Here is a 19,786-nt window from a genome sequence, read left to right on the forward strand (position 1 = left end):
CCCCGGGTCAGTGAAAAATGTAAAAAGAGAAATGAATGAACTTACCAGGTTGCCCGATCTCTTCACATTTCTTCCTCCAAGCTCGGTCCTTTATATTCCTGTCTCGGTACAGAAAGCAGCTGGTGTCGTACAGCTCCGGGTGGTTTGCTACGGCGTTGATTAGCCTTCCCTCCATATTGAATGAAGTATGAAGGGCTTTGGCTGGATCTGCCCCTTTGACCTGGTTACAGCCACGTCACCAGGCTCCTGATTGGTTGACGCGGCGCGATTTGACGCTGGAGTTCAAATTTTTCCAACTCGAGCGGTAGAGGCGAAACACGCGTATGCACAAAATGCAACACAAAAACTCACGCGCGTGGTTTTTTCCGCGAGTCAAACGCGGTACACTGACGCGCGTTTCACGAGTTTTGGCGTTTTCGCGACGCAAATATGCTTCCGAATTTTCGCCGGACGCGCAATCGCGTGTCATCGCGCTCTTTCCATTGACTTTTCATGTAAACCTGACGTTCTGGCCGCCTCTATCGCGTTCGGTGTGAACACACCGTTAGACTCAAACGTTAGAACAGGCTTTTCCCCGCAGCACGCTGTGTAATAAATGCTCACAAAGAAAACGGCGGCCGTTTAAAAATGTGTAGTTTCATGCATCGGTTAAAACACTCGACTCCAGGTACACGACGCCCAGCTGGAAACACTTCAAGCAAGTCGAGCTGCCCGAGATTCACAGAATTTACAGAAAATGTTACATTTTTATGATTTATATCGTTATCGGGACGATAGATGTCTTATATCGGGATATGAGATTTTGGTCATATCACACAGCCCTAACCCTGATTGTTTTCATCTTGCTTTGACTGCAATTCAGTATTAATTAATTGCAGCAGTATTTATAAAAAAATTTCTATATACACTAAAAAACTGAGCAGCTCTTGTTCTGATGGCTTACAGGGTGTCTGTCTTTTTGTTTGTTATGTGTGGTGCTCTCAAAGGAAATAAACACTCAGACGTTGATTCCAGTTGTTCTTCAGCCTGTAGAAGCCATCTTGCAGATGCTACATATGGACCAGTACGAATGAGTGTTTTTTTTTTATTAACTTGTCAGGTTTTTGTGCATTATTCTTATTTTTGTTAGGAATGTAAAAAAGCAGTCACCTCAGAGCTGTCAGTACCTGAACAGGAACTCAAACCTGCAACCTACAGGTGTCCTAACATCCAGCCTTGATTTCATCTATAACTTTTTTTTAACATATATGCATCACAGACACATTATCCATAGCAGCATTATCTCTTGGAGAGCTTTGATAAAAGCAGCTCCGCAAATGAAGAAGATGTAGCTGAATAACTGAAACATTTAAAAGCAGAACTGGAGCCTGAAAATAGAGAAAATGCTGAGATATGTCTCTCTGTAATGTTAATGTGTATATTTATTCTTTGACATTATCTCCTCCATTAACTCCTCTCTCTACATCTCAGAAACCAGTTGTCTTATTTAACTTGCACCACTCTCCTCTCCAGATTTGCTGAAGTCTTTGAAAGGTAACTTAATGGTGCAGTAAAGGATAAGGCACCACTGGAAGAAGTCAGACCTGATAATCCTCCTCTTTCTCACCGAAACACAGCACCTCTGTTCACACATTTCCTCGTTCCCTTACCTTCAGATCTGGAGTTTAAAGATGGGTGTAACCAACATGTGGTGACGTGTAAGAGCTGAGAGGCTCCATTCACTGCAGAAATCAGAGGTCAGACTGGTTTCAGTTGTAAGGAACTGAAACTCACACAGTCACTGACACTGAGAGGAGAAATGGCACAAAAAGCAGTGCAGCTGAATCAAGAAACTTTCTCTTGTTCCATCTGTTTGGATCTACTGAAGGATCCGGTGACTACAACCTGTGGACACAGCTACTGCAGGAACTGTATTAAAACCCACTTTGATGAAGAGGACAGTAAAGGAATCCACAGCTGCCCTCAGTGCAGGAAGACTTTCATACCGAGGCCTGTCCTGGAGAAAAATATCATGTTAGCAAATTTAGTGGAGCAGCTGAAGAAGACTGGACTCCAAGCTGCTCCAGCTGATCACTGCTATGCTGGACCTGAAGATGTGGCCTGTGATGTTTGCACAGGGAGGAAACTGAAAGCCATCAAGTCCTGTTTATCTTGTCCAGCCTCTTACTGTGAGAAACACCTCCAACCTCACTATGATGCAGCTCCATTAAAGAAACACAAGCTGGTGGCCCCCTCCAAGAAGCTCCTGGAGAACATCTGCTCTCGTCATGATGAGGTGATGAAGATTTTCTGTTGTACTGATCAGCAGAGTATCTGTTATCTCTGCACAATGGATGAACATAAAGGTCATAAAACAGTCCCAGCTGCAGCAGAAAGGACTGAGAAGCAGAAGGAGCTCGAGGTGAGACGACTAAACATCCAGCAGAGAATCCAGGAGCGAGAGAAAGATGTGAAGCTGCTTCAACAGGAGGTGGAGGCCATCAATGGCTCTGCTGATAAAGCAGTGGAGGACAGTGAGAAGATGTTCACTGAGCTGATCCGTCTCATCCAGAAAAGAAGCTCTGATGTGAAGCAGCAGGTCAGATCCCAGCAGGAAACTGAAGTGAGTCGAGCCAAAGAGCTTCAGGAGAAGCTGGAGCAGGAGATCGCTGAGCTGAAGAGGAGAGACGGCGAGCTGGAGCAGCTCTCACACACAGAGGATCACAACCAGTTTCTACACAACTACCCCTCACTGTCAGCACTCAGTGAGTCTACACACTCATCCAGCATCAATATTCGTCCTCTGAGCTACTTTGAGGATGTGACAGCAGCTGTGTCAGAGACCAGAGATAAACTACAGGACATTCTGAGAGAGGAATGGACAAACATCTCACTGACAGTCACTGAAGTGGATGTTTTACTGTCACCACCAGAGCCAAAGACCAGAGCTGGATTCTTAAAATATTCAAGTCAAATCACACTGGATCCAAACACAGCAAACAGATATCTGTTATTATCTGAGGGAAACAGAAAAGCAACTTTAATGAAACAACAACAGTGTTATTCTGATAATCCAGACAGATTCACTGTAATGTGTCAGGTCCTGAGTAGAGAGAGTCTGACTGGACGTTGTTACTGGGAGGTGGAGTGGAGAGGGAGAGGAGTTGAAGTAGCAGTCACATACAAGAATATCAGCGGAGTAGGCAGGTCAAATGAATGTGCACTTGGTGGAAATGACAAGTCTTGGGCATTACGTTGTGAGAAAAACAGTTACATATTTTGGCACAACAAAGTCCAAACTGTCCTCTCAGGTCCTCGGTCCTCCAGAGTAGGAGTGTACCTGGATCACAGAGCAGGTATTCTGTCTTTCTACAGCGTCTCTGAAACCATGACTCTCCTCCACAGAGTCCAGACCACATTCACTCAGCCACTCTATGCTGGACTTTGGTTTTTTCACAGTATTATATTGTACTCTGGTGGAGACATCGCAGAGTTCACAAAACGGAAATAGACAAAAAATTACTTAAGAACAGTTGGTTTGGATTACTTTTCAGTTTCTATGTTCTCCAACATTGTTTCTCAGAGCTCATTGTTGTGCTGTTTCTTCTCTGCACAGACGTCACTTGTCAGTCACACTTTGTGGGTGCTAAATTGACATCATATTATTTGTTGTCTAGTTAATAAATTAATTGGTTTTAACCGAGAAATGTCTAAATTATATTTACATTTATCTGAAATTTTGTTCAAATTAAAGGAACAGTTTTTCTCTGTTTTACAGAAAGAAAATTCAATCAATGTTCTGACTGTGTCAAAGTTGTTTACTATGAGGAATATGTAAATAAAATCATTTTACGTTTGAGTCTTCTTGTTTTAATTCCTTTGAGAGGATTGATTTGAGTACATTTGCATTCCTATGATTAATAGGACAATGAAATGAGACAGATGAGAGTAGATATGAACCAGGTATTTGCTGTCATCTAAACATGGAAGCCTCATTTATGTGACTTAGAGGTCATGGTTAAGAGACAGTTTAAAGATAAATCATATGCATTTGTTAGGTAAAATAACAAGAAAAGCTTTTTAATTGAAAACTGATTTAGTTCAAGAAAAACAACGGTGTTTTGATAACTTAGCACTTATTTCCTCGTAATCTCTGCGGTGCATTGAGCAGCCAATGCTTTCCATGATCAGAGGTAATTGCTTTGGCTTTATTCCAGTTAACCTCAGCATGTGTCACGGGCTGGGTCTCTGACCCAGAGGTTTGGGTTATTTGGCACCTTTTTTTGTAATTTAGGTCTGTCAAGCTTCTGTTGTCTTTGTGTCTCCATGTTTCCTGTTTTAGTTTGAAAGAGACTTTTGTTCCTAGTTCATTGTATCTAGTTTTACTTCCTCCATCCTGTCATTATATCATGTGTATCAGCTGTGTCCTCATGTGTTTTCACTTTCCCTAATCACCCTTGCGTGTATTTAGTCCGTGTGTTTCTGTTGATTCATTGTCAGGTCGTCTGTTTACCTCACCATAGTCTCAGTCATAGTGTTTCATAGGTTTTTGTTTTCACTGCGTCTCATCGTTTACTCAGTGTTCATAGTTTTTTTCACTGAGTTTCATAGTACTTTACTTTACTCAGTGTTCACAGTTTTCTTAGTTTTCTTGGTTTCATGTTTTCTCATTTGCCATCATCCAAATAAAGGATCACATTTTGCTCAGCCAGCAACTCCTCCCTTCAGTGTCTGCTCCTTGGGTCCTGTTTTCAAAAACACCGGCACACCCTGCCGTGACAGAATGCTCCATATCGTCTATTAGGGTCCGGCACCAGGTGGTTGTAGGTCGTCCTCTTTTGCGTTTCCCTCCACTTGGAAACCATGTCATGGCAACTTTGGTTGGCCAGTGGAGGGGTAGGTGTAAGGGGTAAGATGTGTCCCGCTAGGGGGAAAATGCGTTTCTCTTTGTAGCACGTCTTCATTCGTTATCTGGTGCCGATATGAGATTTTCAATATTCACCATGTTGTTGAAGCACGTTCAGCTGATGGATTGATGCATTTGTTGATCGCCATATCTCACTTGCAGTCAGAGTGGTTGGGATGACAATGGAGTTGAACAGATGAATCTTGATCGGGATTTTCAGTGAAGCAAAGTTCCAGATAAGTTGTAACCATCGGAGAACTTAGGACAGCATGCCAATCCTGGAGCAGATGTCTCAATCTGAGACACAGTCATTTGAAATAATACTGCCCAGGTAGATGAAATTTTCTACTTCTTCAACTCGTTGCTGTCTGATCATGACTGGTACTTGAATGCAAGCATAACCAACACAAAGTATCTTTATCTACTTGGTGCTTATTCGTAGTCCAGTTTTTACTGCCTCTCTTTCAAGTGCTTCTGTAAGCGCTCAAAGATCTTGTTGAGCGGAGCCCAGGAGTGCAATGCCATCAGTGAAGTCCAAATCGACGAGCTTCCACGCTTCTCTCCAGAAAATACCAGTGTGCATTTGATCAACCGATCGCTGGATGGTGAAATCAATTGTAAGCAGGAGAAGTAAAGGCAATAACACACATCCCTGTCGGATGCCCGTGTTGATCTCAAAAAATTGTGTGCAGCTATCTTTGGTTTGTACACAACAGTGGGATTAGGGGTAGAGACTTCAGAATACATCGACAAACAGCTGAGGTATACCATAGTGCCCCAGGATAGCCCAAAGCCCCCAGCCCCCTAATTACTGGGTACTTGTGACGATGTTCAGGAGGTATTGAGTAGTTTTGTGAGGGTGGTCTGTAGCGCAGGTTCACCATGTTTCAATAGCCTGATGGATATCTTGTCCAGCCCAGCTGCTTTGCCTCTTTTGAACAGCTGCATCGCTTTCTTCACTTCACTGACAGCGATCAGGCCGATGTCGAAGTCTACCACTGGCTCCAAGTCGCCCACATCATGCAGTTGGACTTGTTCGGGATAATTCAGTATGCCGCTGAAATGTTTGGCCCACTGTTTTGTCTTGCTCGGTTGCTAGCATACAGGGACAGTCCACTTCGAGCTCCTGTCAGTTCGCAGACAATGCAGTAAAGAGTCCTGGTATCATTCCTATCTGCGGCTTCTTGCACCTCTGTGTCTTTCAATTTTTGTCCATTCAGACTTGTCACGGTGTCAGCTGTGTTTGACCTGTCTCGCTTGACCTGTCTCTCACTATAAGTCATCTTTGAAATATTTTAAAGTATTCTGATTCTGATTCTTTGCTCGTCCACGTGCTTCTTTTGGGACATGGGGTCAAGGGTCATCTGGTCCTGGAATGACTACACCTGCTGGTGCTTGACGATAAGATTCCAGGAATGATCTAAGATCCAGAGTTCCTTGAAGGCGCCACACGGCTGGCCCACATTAAGAGTTTGCGGTGCTGGTTATCGTTGTCTTGAATTCATCCCAGAACAGATTTGAATTTTTGTCTGCCATTTCCTGGGTAAGGAGCTGATGGCTGCATCATGCAACCATCTAACATCGAAGGAGCACGGTCGCTTCAGACAGTCGGCAATTCGTAAGGAGAAGGTGATGATCAGATCAAATGTCTGCTCCTCATCGAACCCTGACATCACTGATAGTCGACTGTCTGATAGTAGGTGTGGAGAGCCATAGCCCTGTCCCCCAGGACATGAAGCAGGCATGGAGGAGATCTAGGCCCCAGACATCTAGAGGCTCACATGTGGGTTGGTCCACTTCCTGCTAATTCCTCACTGACTTGCTTTGTAAGGCTTAAATTAATTTATCTGACTCTCATGTTAAAAGCTTCAGCAGCACAAACTCTGCATGATATAAGGAATTTGCTGCTAAAAGACAGATTATTAAAACTAATCAGTTACATCTGAAGGATATTTATCACCAAGAACCAATTCAATAAATAAAATGAATTTCACTTTAATCCTCTAGGGTCCCGGATATAATTGGCCGTTTTTGACTACTTTTGAATTTACCTGTACATTTCACCTTTAAAAACAGTTTACCTTGCCTTGTTTGGTATCATTCGTTTGAGCACAATCTCATATGTCTGAATTTATATTTATTTTTTTCATTTTGACATACTATATGTGTATTGTGTATTATAAATCATCTAAATTCAGATAGAAAATATAAAATCAGAGTGGAAAAAAGTTATTTTTTTTACTGTAAAAAACAGAAACATGTTTAATGAATCATTTTCATAACTTGAAATGCAAATAGAAATTGTACATTTGAAAAAACTATGCACAGGATTTGCAAACAACAAAGTTACATGCAACTATTTACCTAAAAATGTAGGCAAGGCCTATATAACCATTTAAAACTATTCATAGAACAATCTGGTGTTCTGCACCAAATAAGAAGGTGCACAAATTGTTTGTGCCACTCCAAAAAATAGTTTCTGTCAAGACAGAGGAGAACACCACAGGAATAAACCATGCAGGTCTGACAACAAGAGGTGTATCACTCCTTGTGTTTTCCAACTGGAGACAATGTTTATACTGCAATCTGCCTTTGGTAGCTTTTTTGCAGCAACTGTGACATTCACTAGTATAGTAGTAGTAGTATAACTGACACACAAAACAAAATAATGACTACACTACATACTAACTACACAAGACAGACAGCACACTAACTATAGACTCCAAACATGGTAAACGTCACAAATCTCACATCTTAAGTCTCGCTATCTCTCTTTGTTTCGCTTGCTCGATGCAGTGTTTTCAGTTTGGACTTTTCGTCATTGTTTATTAACCCAGTCTTTAGTTCCGTGTGTGTTATATTTAGTTTTACTAAATCATATCTGTTATTAGTCTCTGTCTCTCTTCCACAGCATGTCTTTCATCCTGTTTTCCTTCTCTCACCCCAACCGGTCGCAGCAGATGGCCGCCCCTCCGTGAGCCTGGTTCTGCCGGAGGTTTCTTCCTGTTAAAAGGGAGTTTTTCCTTCCCACTGTCGCCAAAGTGCTTGTGCATAGGGGGTCATATGATTGTTGGGTTTTTCTCTGTATCTACTATACAATATAAAGTGCCTTGAGGCGACTGCTGCTGTGATTTGGCCTCATTAGATAGATTTATTCCAGCCATTGTGTCATTGTGTTTCTTAAATTTGTAACGTCTTGGTTCAAACTATATGATCAAAGACATTCCTTTCCTTTTTATTGTAGATACATCCTATCTGAAAGATCTGTTTCTTGTGTTGTAAGCTTCCTGCTTTTATGATCCTTTTGGTGAGCAGGAGGTCACACAAACGCACCCCCATGACACACACACACACACACACACACACACACACACACACACACACACACACACGTTCTTGCACATGCATACACGTGCACATACATACATATAGTGCCTTGTCTTTTAGAACCATTGGGGGGTTTTACGGTGGGAGGTGCTTGTGTTGTGTAAACTATTGTGTATTGTAACAGTTTTTCAACAAAAGGCTACGAGGAGGGCTGCTCTTTGAAGGAGTTGGGCTGGAGACAAGTGAGGAGCGTTAAGCTCCACAGCCTGGTTCTGACCAAGCCTTTCCTCGCTAGCGAGTAAAAGACCGGTTGAAGATGTTCTTTCTTGTTTTTGTTCTTCATGAGGAACAAGTCTCTAAACTAGTGGGGGCTGTGGAAGCACAGACTCAACATAAACCCTCAGTTTATCTCTGCTCCTGGTCACTTCATCGTCAACTCTTTATGTGTGATTCATGTTCATTAAGTCATTTGTGATCGATTCTCTCAGTTCCACTCAATATAACAGTGTATATTCTCAGCCAGGCTGCAAGTACTGCATTTCGGACCTCACTCTCTCCATTCTACACACATCTGGTCACGACAGTACGAAAAGACCCGTGACCACGAACACGGAATGGACTCAGTGGAAGCCATGGCTCCGCCCCAACTATGAGCTCTGGGGGGTCCCTGTTGACACCCTGCTCCTGCACCTGCTGTCTCGCCTGCACCTGAGTTTGTCCAGGAGAGTGGGCATCACTTGCCAATCTTCCGCCTCTCCACTCCTCGCTAGTCCATCTGCCTCCTCACCAGTCAGCTCTCCTGCCTCGACGTGACTAAGCAGCTTCACCTCGACAATGTCCTGTGGTTTGCCGTAAGCTTCCTGTGGTGTCCAGCTAGCTACTGCACACTGTGCCTGCTCCTAGGGTGAGTACAGCCAGGACCCAACCCCTCCTTGCACCCTGCACCTGATCCGAGGGAGAGAATGGCCAGCCCTCAACATGAGCTCCAGCTGCAGTCCAGAGCCTGCTGGGGGCTCTGCACAGCCCCAGCCAAAGCCACTTGAGCCTGCTGTGAGCACTGCACAGCCCCAGTCAGAGGTTTCTGCACTGTCTGGTCCTGCTTCGTCCAAGCCAGAGGTCCACACCAAGCAGCGCCACTGGCCATCTGCCAAACCACACTGCGGTTGGCCACCTGCCAAGCCACCCAAGGCCTTCGTCTCTGTTGCCGCCGGCTACCTGCCAATCAACACTGGGGTAGGCTTGCCAAGCAAGCCACCTGAGGTGTCCCATCACCTCTGTCGGTCGATGGTGGCCCCTGTGGCCAGCCTGAAGATTAGCTCTGATGCTGGCCGCAGAACTGTTTCTTTTCTGCTGCTGCACAGGTGCCGGCCTCCTGACCTGCTAGTTTTTTGTTATGGATCTTGTTTTCTATCCTTTCATTATCCTGTCTTTTTAAGCTCTCAGTTTGCCTCTGTTCCTGGTCACTTCGCCATCAACTCCTTGTGTGTGTTTCCTGTTCATTTAGTCATTTGTGTTCCATTCTCTCAGTTTCCGTCAATAAAATGGTGCATATTCTCAGCCAGCCTGCAAGTCCTTTGTTTGGGTCGTCTCTCTCTATCCATTCTCCACACACCTGACCCTAACGACTCTGGTCAGAGTCAAAGCTGAACACAGTGAGTAACCTTTAATGTTTAAATGACTGCAGTTCAAAATTTGCTGAAAGTGCAACTAGTGGTAATATACAAGGTGGGCCATTTATATGGATACACCGTAATAACATGGGAATGGTTGGTGATATTAAAGTCCTGTTTGTGGCACATTAGTATATGTGAGGGGGCAAACTCCTCAAGATGGGTGGTGACCATGGTGGCCATTTAGAAGTCGGCCATCTTGGATACAACTTTTGTTTTTTCAATAGGAAGAGGGCCATGTGACACATCAAACTTATAGGTAATGTCACAAGAAAAACAATGGTGTGCTTGGTTTCAACGTAACTTTATTCTTTCATGAGTTATTTACAAGTTTCTGACCACTTATAAAATGTGTTCAATGTGCTGCCCATTGTGTTGGATTGTCAATGCAACCCTCTTCTCCCACTCTTCACACACTGATAGCAACACCGCAGGAGAAATGCCAGCACAGGCATCCAGTATCCGTAGTTTCAGGTGCTGCACATCTCGTATCTTCACACCATAGACAATTGCCTTCAGATGACCCCAAAGATAAAAGTCTAAGGGGGTCAGATCGGGAGACCTTGGGGGCCATTCAACTGGCCCACGACGACCAAGCCACTTTCCAGGAAACTGTTCATCTAGGAATGCTCGGACCAGGCACCCATAATGTGGTGGCGCACCATCTTGCTGGAAAAACTCAGGGAACGTGCCAGCTTCAGTGCATAAAGAGGGAAACACATCATCATGTAGCAATTTCAAATATCCAGTGGCCTTGAGGTTTCCATTGATGAAGAATGGACCCACTATCGTTGTACCCCATATACCACACCAAACCATCACTTTTGTTGTTCCAACAGTCTTGGAGGGATCCATCCAATGTGGGTTAGTGTCAGACCAATAGCGGTGGTTTTGTTTGTTAACTTCACCATTCACATAAAAGTTTGCCTCATCACTGAACAAAATCTTCTGCGTGAACTGAGGGTCCTGTTCCAATTTTTGTTTTGCCCATTCTGCAAATTCTGTGCGCCGATCCGGGTCATCCTCGTTGAGATGCTGCAGTAGCTGGAGTTTGTAAGGGTGCCATTTGTGAGTAGCTAATATCCGCCGAAGGGATGTTCGACTAATGCCACTCTCCAGTGACATGCGGCGAGTGCTACGCTGTGGGCTCTTGCTGAATGAAGCTAGGACAGCCACTGATGTTTCTTCATTAGTGACAGTTTTCTTGCGTCCACATTTTGGCAAATCCAACACTGAACCAGTTTCACGAAACTTAGCAAGCAGTTTGCTAACTGTAGCATGGGAGATGGGTGGTCTCGTAGGGTGTCTTGCATTGAAATCTGCTGCAATGACCCGGTTACGGCGGCCACCAGATATCAACACGATTTCGATCCGCTCCTCACATGTTAACCTCTTCGACATGTCAATGGCTGTGAACACAGAGAAACTTGTAAATAACTCATGAAAGAATAAAGTTACGTTGAAACTAGAGCTGGGCGATATAAGATTTTTTCATATCACGATATGTTTTTTTCATTTCAGGCGATAACGATATATATCACGATATAAGCCAAATAACTATATTTGTAAGATTTAAATGTGCCGTTGCTCACAAGTAAAATGTGAAATAATCAGTAGCTTGTTTTGATTTAAATATTTATTTCCCATAATAAGTTCAACAGGGTAGATGTACTTAAGGAACATGAGACTTTTTCAGATAAATAGGCAAATATTGCAAACTACACAAAAGGCAGCCGCTAAAGCATTTAAGTTTCAAAATAGAACAAACAAAACAGACTACTAAATTGTCAATTCCACTTAGAAACAAAATATTAATTCTAAAAATAAATCTTAGTTTGTTTTACAGAAGAACAGACAAACTTTTGTCAATATCAAATAAACTGAGAACTAAAAGGAAATTCTCAAATATGTATGTATATATATATATATAAATAAACTTTAGTCTGACAAAAGCCGAATGATGAATTAGCGCTTTCAGTCAGAGATTGAGCATGCACCGGTTTATTGTATTTCCAGACTTGCTTTCGGCACAATTTACAGTGCGCGCTACTCTGTTTTTTGTCAGACTAGAAATAGCCCAGCGTTGGGAATGTTACTTTTAAAATGTATTCCACTACAGATTACAGAATACATGCCCCAAAATGTATTTTGTAACGTGTTCCGTTATGTTACTCAATGAGAGTAACGTATTCTGAATACTTTGGATTACTTAATATATTATCATGCTTTTTACAACTACATGAATGTACTATTGCTGTGTTATTTATTACTATTACTGAAGGTCCGCGGCTCCGAACCATAGTAAAGGGACCTCTGGCTAATATGTCGGGCTTGTAGCCGAAAAATAGCTTTACTTTGTTGTCTGGGTCAACTTTGCTAGCGAGAGACAGAGAGAGGCGTTGAAAGGCTGCTCCAACAGGAACGTATTGTTCCGGAGGAAAACACAAACACAGTGTACAGTCGAGTCTTAATAGCTTACTTACAACTGGGCTCGTCAGGCACTCTTCTTGGCTGCAGTGGTTATTATTATATTTACATGCGTCCAGCTCCCGTTTCTGCTCATTGACAGCTTGTACGTTTCCTTTTTCTCCCTCCTCGCGTTCACAGATACATAACGGGTATGGCAGTCCATTCTCCCTGCAGCACGGACTACACTGCCCATCAGGCTACATTTTTTAGGGCTATGCCTGTAGCATTCTGCCTATTAGCTTAGCACAACAACAACAACAAGAAAAAGGCGCTCTCTCACCCAGGAAACACACAGAGAGAGCGCGTCACCCTGTAACCATGGCAACCGTAACGCTGCCGCCTGAACAACAGGACAAACAAAACCCAAACAGTCCTGACCCGCGACAATATGAAACAGGAAAATACCGCCGTGTAATCCCTTTATTTCAGCAAAGTAACTGTATTCTGAATACCACCTTTTTAAACGGTAACTGTAACGGAATACAGTTACTCATATTTTGTATTTTAAATACGTAACGGCGGTACATGTATTCCGTTACTCCCCAACACTGAATAGCCGAAATACCTTCACACTACGGAACTTCTATGGCCCTTCCGTTCGACAATCTCTTTGGCATTGGAACCAGGGTTTCTCTTCGGTAACCTTCGGTCACGCTCTCGGTTGATTTTTCTCTAGTCGGCACACTCATTTCCTCCATTACCGGGGCGGCACGGCGGCTAGCTGCTTCCCAAACAAATACACATGTGCGGCTTGGCACTTGTGCTGTACGTAACAAGTCACGTGACGTGATGCTGCGGCTGTGATTGGTTCGGCTCTGCACTACTTAATTTGGATTGGCTGTTCTTTTTTTTTTTAAGAGAGCAAGAGAGATGAGGTCTATCGCAATAGTTTAATTTTTCTATCGAGAAAAAGTTATTTCGCAATACGTATCGTTATATCGCCCAGCTCTAGTTGAAACTAAGCACACCATTGTTTTTCTTGTGACATTACCAATAAGTTTGATGTGTCACATGGCCCTCTTCCTATTGAAAAAACAAAAGTTGTATCCAAGATGGCCGACTTCTAAATGGCCACCATGGTCACCACCCATCTTGAGGAGTTTGCCCCCTCACTATAAAAGACACATCTCCTGGATGCACTGGTACGCATCTTCAGTGATGTATTCTGGGGTCATCAGGTGTTTCGGGTCTCACAACATCATACACCCTCGCCCAGGCGACCCAGCCGGGGGTGATCAGGCCCCGACTTGCGTACCAGTAGCTACCCACGGATCAGCCCTCTTGATCCACAGCCACCTTGTGGCTTTCTCTGCCGCTTCACTCACAGCCTGGATGGCCCTCTTCTTGGCTGCCCCAGCCACGCCCAGCTGGCCTAGGACTTTGCAGAGTGATCGTCCTGCAAAGCCCCTACAACCCACTTCTATGGGCTCATAGAAAGTCTTCCAGCCCCTTCCCCTGCACTCCTGCACTAGTTCCTGGTACTTTCCTCGTTTCCTTTCATTGGCCTCCTCGATCCGCTCTTCCCAAGGCACTGTGAGTTCCAGCATGATCAGCTGTTTTGAGGCCTCAGAAATAATTATCATGTCTGGCCGGAGGGATGTTTTTGCAATGTTCTGAGGGAACTTTAGCTGTTTACCCAGGTCAGCCTGTAGCTGCCAATCAGAGGCTGTGTTGAGGAGGCCGGATGTTAAATTCGGGCGCACCTGGGGTTTCTCTCCAGCCTTGATGAAAGAGATTGCCTTCCTCGGAGCATGATGATGCTTGCTGGTGCTGATTGCTGAGACAATCTTTTCAGCAACTACTCTGAGCACCTGGTCGTGCCGCCAACGATACCGACCATCGGCCAGGGCCCTTGGGCAGCTGCTAAGGAGGTGTTCTAGGGTCCCTCTTCCAGAGCACAGGGGAGAGACAGGTGTCTCGCTCTTCCCCCACAGATGGAGGTTTGCTGGGCTTGGCAGAGTGTCGTATACTGCCTGCACTAGGAATCGGATCCGGTGGAAGTCTGCCTGCATGATGTTTGCCCAGGTGACCTTGCGCTGCAAGGTGCTCTCCCACCTTGTCCATGCTCCCTGCCGCTTAAGGCCTACAGCTCTACTTACTCGCTCCTCCTCCACACCTGCTCGGACCTCTTCCTGGAGTAGCTGGTGTCTCTCCTTTCCCTGTGCCCTGCTGACCTGGGCCTTTGGGAAGTACCCCAAGCCTGCTCCCCCTGTTGCTAAGACCCCCACCAGTGTTTTCTGCCTTAGGCGTGACTCTGCCACCTCAACTGCCTTCTCAGCCTTCCACTTTCTTCCTGTCCTTACCTCAATACCTGCTGATGCCACCTTGCAGTCTTTAGAATCTCTGTACTGTAGGGCTTCTCGTGTGCGAGCCACCTTGAACTCTTCTGTGAGGCCACTGAAAGGTAACTGCAAGCTGTTGCTTGCCCCATACAAGGCAGCGCTGGTGAGACTGCGGGGAAGTCCCAGCCACTTACGAAGAAAGCCACTGATCTTCCTTTCAAGAGATTCCACAGTAGTTATTGGAACTGTATAGACAAGCAAGGGCCACAGGATTCGGGGCAGGATGGAATGCTGGTAGATCCAGGCTTTAAATCTTCCAGGCAGGCCGGACTTATCCACCTTAATGAGCCACGCTCCCAGCTCCTCATTTGCCTTCTGAATGGCAGTAGAGTCTTTCAGGCTGGAGTCAAAGAGTTTCCCCAAGCTCTTGACTGGTTGTTCCGTTATGGATGGAATAATGTGGACTAATGTGCCACAAACAGGACTTTAATATCACCAACCATTCCCATTTTATTACGGTGTATCCATATAAATGGCCCGCCCTGTAGATCCATTCATATGTTTAGGCTTATTCTACCATTTTATGCACTGTGATGATCAAATGAACAAACCTCTGCAGCATTATTCTCTTATATTATTGAAAGCAAAAAGATTTTGTTTTTGCTTTTTATTTGTAGATCTCTATCACCCATTCCTCTAAATTTTCTCTGACAGGAACAGGTAGAAAAGGCCTTGTTACACTGGTTGTGAATACAGATCACAGTCCTCTGCTATGTGAACAAAGCAGTCCTATTGCAGGCACAAACCAGTAAATGCTCACTGTTATGTGAGCGAGCACAGATCCTGAAGCAAAGAGGCCTACAGCTCTACTTACTCGCTCCTCCTCCACACCTGCTCGGACCTCTTCCTGGAGTCCAAAGAGTCTTGTCAGTCATTGTAATTATTTTCCTTGATTATTGTTGTTCATGTATTTTTGGTTCCACGTCTCTGTGTCAAGTCTTCTAATAATAATAATGTATACTTTATTAATCCCGTAGAATATTACTTCTCTCATTTAACCCATTCACTCAGTGATGAAGTGGGCAGCCACCAATCCAGCACCTCGGGAGTACTGTGTAGAGACGATACATTGCTCAGGGGTACCTCAAGGTACCAAATTTCAAAATTGGTGGTTTTGAACCCCTGACCTTCCAATCATGAGGCGAACACTCTACCTACTGAGTTACCTCTGCTCTTTTGTCTCTTGCGTCTTTTATTTTATAGCCCTTGATAGTCCTCTATAGATAGAGGCTAACAGCAACGCAGTAGGAGGCATGCGTTAGCCCATCAGGCACTGAACTCATTTGACCTGACTTTGACCTCCCCAACATAAATTGACGCAATTGGGGTACCTAGAGGTGTCAATGTTGCAGTATGCTTGTGTGACTACTAGATAACTATAGGGGCAGTCCCCTTAAGGGAACGCCTTTATAATGAACAAACTGAGAAAGTGCTCCTCAGATCCACTTAGTGCTTGCCGTGGCTGCATGTAGTGGGATCTCCCAATGCGCACTGGTAATAAAGCTTTGATAAAAGGATACTACAGCCTCATCTGACTCTTCTTCTCCAGCTGTGATATTAAAGGATCGGTGAGGTCAAGAAAGTTACCTTGACAGTCCCCACAGCTTCCCCAGAGGCTGAAATGGCCTGATAGCCTGGGAGCTCAGCCTGGCCGTCTCAGCTTCCCATCTCCCCTGAGAGCTCAGGCAAATCAACCCAGCGAACTCCATCTTCTGCTAGAAGCTTTTGTGAGTTTATTCAGCCAGCTGTGGACTTCATTTTGCTGTTGCTGCCTGAGCAGAGCACATGCTGTTCAGTCCTCAGGGGCTGCTGTGCCGCTGTCTGGTCCTGCGCCGTCTGGTCTGTGTCCAGCATGGCCTGCTCATCTACGTCCACATCCAGCACGGCCTGCTTGTCCACGTCCACAACCATCGGTTGGCATCTGCGACGCCATGGGCGGCCACCTGAACTGTGGTGCCACCACTGTTTCCTGTGTGGTCGGCCTCCAGACCTGTTTCCTCACTGCCGCTGCTTTCCACGTGGTCAGCCTCCAGACCTGCTCTTGCCTGGACTTATGTGCTGTTGACCTCTGGGTTGGCCCCCTGAACTGCCCTTTTATGTATTGTGCCGTTGGCCTTCAGGTTGGCCTCCTGATTTGATTTGTTTTGCACTCCTGTGCCGTCAACCTCTGAGTCGTCCCCATGAGCTCTTCTGTTTTGTACTGTTTTGTTCGAGCCCTCCTTCCTGGACTCCCCACCACCAGCCCGGGTTGGGTTGGTATTGGTGTTTCAGTTATTGTAATTATGTTCCTTGATTATTGTTCTAGTTTTGATTCCCGTCGTCTCATTATGTCTGATTAGTCCCAGCTGTGTTTCCTCCTGTTCCCCATCCTCTCGTTATCCTGCCTGTGTATTATAGTCCTCAGTCTTCACCTGCCTGTTGTCGCATCATATCCTCTCCGTGCTGTGTGTTTCCTCCATGCTCCGAGTATTTTCGTAGTTCAAGTTTAGTTACCTAGTTTTTGTTTCTAGTTGCTTGTTTCTGTTTAAGTTTTAATTGAGGAGTTTTTTTTTCCATCAAATAAAGCTGCCATTTCAAGTTTACTTCCCCGAGTGTGTTGCAAACATAACAAGCCTGAGTTAGAAAAGAAAGTTGCTAACCGCCATCTGGGGTCAGACTGATGCTTTTGGTTTTGTTAAGCCAGCTAACTCAAAGAAAGCATGGCTGTGCTGAACCTCCGTCATAGCGCAGACCTCCGACCCTGGTATTGCTGAACTTTTACTGAATACTTTAGTTGGAGTTGGTTGGTGTTGGTACCAGGTGTTAGGTCAGAAGTTTTCACGCTTCATCACAGGTATTGCTAAAATTTCATCGGTTTTACTTTGAGGAAATATTTTTTGCTGTATCTGGAGTCAGTAATTAAGATGCAAGTCTATTTGTGGATGTTGCTGTAATTTGAGCTGCCGTTAGATTCAGTTGTTATCTTAGTTGCAGACAGTGCTGACTTTTACAGAAACTAGGACAGAGGACACAACAAAGTTTAAACTGATAGTAACCTGATAAATTAAATGTTATAATTGCTGTCAAAGTCCAAACTGCACCTTTTTATCTGCAGTCTATATGAAACAGAGTCTGACAGCAATTCTTTGTTTGAGACATTCAAAGGTGCTAAGAGGAAAAATGGAGCAGAAAGAAGTTCAGCTGAATTTAGAGACATTCTTTTGTTCGATCTGTTTGGATCTACTGAAGGATCCAGTGACTACAACCTGTGGACACAGCTACTGCATGAACTGTATTGAAGGCCACTTTAATAAAGAGGACAGTAAAGGAATCCACAGCTGCCCTCAGTGCAGGAAGACGTTCACACCGAGGCCTGTCCTGGAGAAAAGCGTCATGTTAGCAGAGTTGGTGGAGGATCTGAAGAAGACTGGACTCCAAGCTGCTCCAGCTGATCACTGCTATGCTGGACTTGAAGATGTGGCCTGTGATGTTTGCACTGGGAGGAATTTGAAACCCATCAAGTCCTGTTTAGTCTGTCTGGCCTTTTACTGTGAGAAACATCTCCAACATCACTATGATGCAGCTCCATTAAAGAAACACAAGCTGGTGGCCCCCTCCAAGAAGCTCCAGGAGAACATCTGCTCTCGTCATAATGAGGTGATGAAGATTTTCTGTCGTACTGATCAGCAGAGTATCTGTTATCTCTGCACAATGGATGAACATAAAGGCCATGAAACAGTCCCAGCTGCAGCAGAAAGGACTGAGAAGCAGAAGGAGCTCGAGGTGAGACGACTAAACATCCAGCAGAGAATCCAGGAGCGAGAGAAAGATGTGAAGCTGCTTCAACAGGAGGTGGAGGCCATCAATGGCTCTGCTGATAAAGCAGTTGAGGACAGTGAGAAGATGTTCACTGAGCTGATCCGTCTCATCCAGAAAAGAAGCTCTGATGTGAAGCAGCAGGTCAGATCCCAGCAGGAAACTGTAGTGAGTCGAGTCAAAGAGTTTCAGGAGAAGCTGGAGCAGGAGATCGCTGAGCTGAAGAGGAAAGACGGCGAGCTGGAGCAGCTCTCACACACAGAGGATCACAACCAGTTTCTACACAACTACCCCTCACTGTCAGCACTCAGTGAGTCTACACACTCATCCAGCATCAATATTCGTCCTCTGAGCTACTTTGAGGATGTGACAGCAGCTGTGTCAGAGACCAGAGATAAACTACAGGACATTCTGAGAGAGGAATGGACAAACATCTCACTGACAGTCACTGAAGAGGATGTTTTACTGTCACCACCAGAGCCAAAGACCAGAGCTGGATTCTTAAAATATTCATGTGAAATCACACTGGATCCAAACACAGCAAACCCACATCTGTTATTATCTGAAGGAAACAGAAAAGCAAAATTTATGAGTTATCCACTGTCTTATTCTCGTCATCCAGACAGATTCACTTATTACTGTCAAGTCCTGAGTAGAGAGAACCTGACTGGACATTGTTACTGGGAGGTGGAGTGGAGAGGGGAAGGAATTGGTGTAGCAGTTGCATACCAGAATATCAGCAGAGATGGCGGCCTCAGTGAATGTATATTTGGATTAAATGATAAATCTTGGTCATTTTGTTGTGACACAAACAGTTATATATTTTGGCACAACAATGTGAAAACTCCCCTCTCAGGTCCTCGGTCCTCCAGAGTAGGAGTGTACCTGGATCACAGAGCAGGTATTCTGTCTTTCTACAGTGTCTCTGAAACCATGACTCTCCTCCACAGAGTCCAGACCACATTCACTCAGCCGCTCTATGCTGGACTTGATTTTTTGGATCATGAAGATACTGCAGAGTTCATTACACTGAAATAGACAGAAGCCACTGATGGACAATTTGTTAAAATGTGTGTTTTATTTTCCACTTTTTTTTGTCTCCATCATTGTTGAGATGGGAGTTGCTGAGAGCTCACGGTTGTGCTGTTTTTACTTTGCACAGAGATCACCTGTCAGTCACACTGAATAGATGCTGCTTTGACCTTTTGTTATCCGTTTTCTATATTTTCCTAACAATACGTTTATATGCCATTTAAATGTTGTTCTTGTACTAATTCAATATTAAATATATCAGAAAG

The 19,786-nt window shown here is 44.6% G+C and overlaps 2 protein-coding genes across 2 annotated transcripts; one reads left to right on the forward strand and one right to left on the reverse strand.

Moving 5' to 3' along the window:
* The first annotated feature begins 1,798 nt into the window (after nucleotides 1-1,798).
* Nucleotides 1,799-3,490, forward strand: LOC134623681 (tripartite motif-containing protein 16-like). The gene has a single exon (XM_063468716.1). It carries the CDS (start codon nucleotides 1,799-1,801, stop codon nucleotides 3,488-3,490), a length of 1,692 nt encoding a protein of 563 aa, XP_063324786.1.
* A 10,079-nt stretch (nucleotides 3,491-13,569) lies between these two features.
* On the reverse strand, nucleotides 13,570-16,604 carry LOC134623693 (uncharacterized). The gene is made up of 2 exons (XM_063468723.1): nucleotides 16,466-16,604; nucleotides 13,570-15,097 (listed from the first exon to the last, which is right to left on the reverse strand). Exons 1-2 carry the CDS (start codon nucleotides 16,602-16,604, stop codon nucleotides 13,587-13,589), a joined length of 1,650 nt encoding a protein of 549 aa, XP_063324793.1. The 3' UTR covers nucleotides 13,570-13,586.
* Nucleotides 16,605-19,786: the final 3,182 nt, after the last annotated feature.

This window comes from Pelmatolapia mariae, linkage group LG3_W (assembly GCF_036321145.2).
Source record: "Pelmatolapia mariae isolate MD_Pm_ZW linkage group LG3_W, Pm_UMD_F_2, whole genome shotgun sequence".
Taxonomy (NCBI): Eukaryota; Metazoa; Chordata; class Actinopteri; order Cichliformes; family Cichlidae; genus Pelmatolapia; species Pelmatolapia mariae.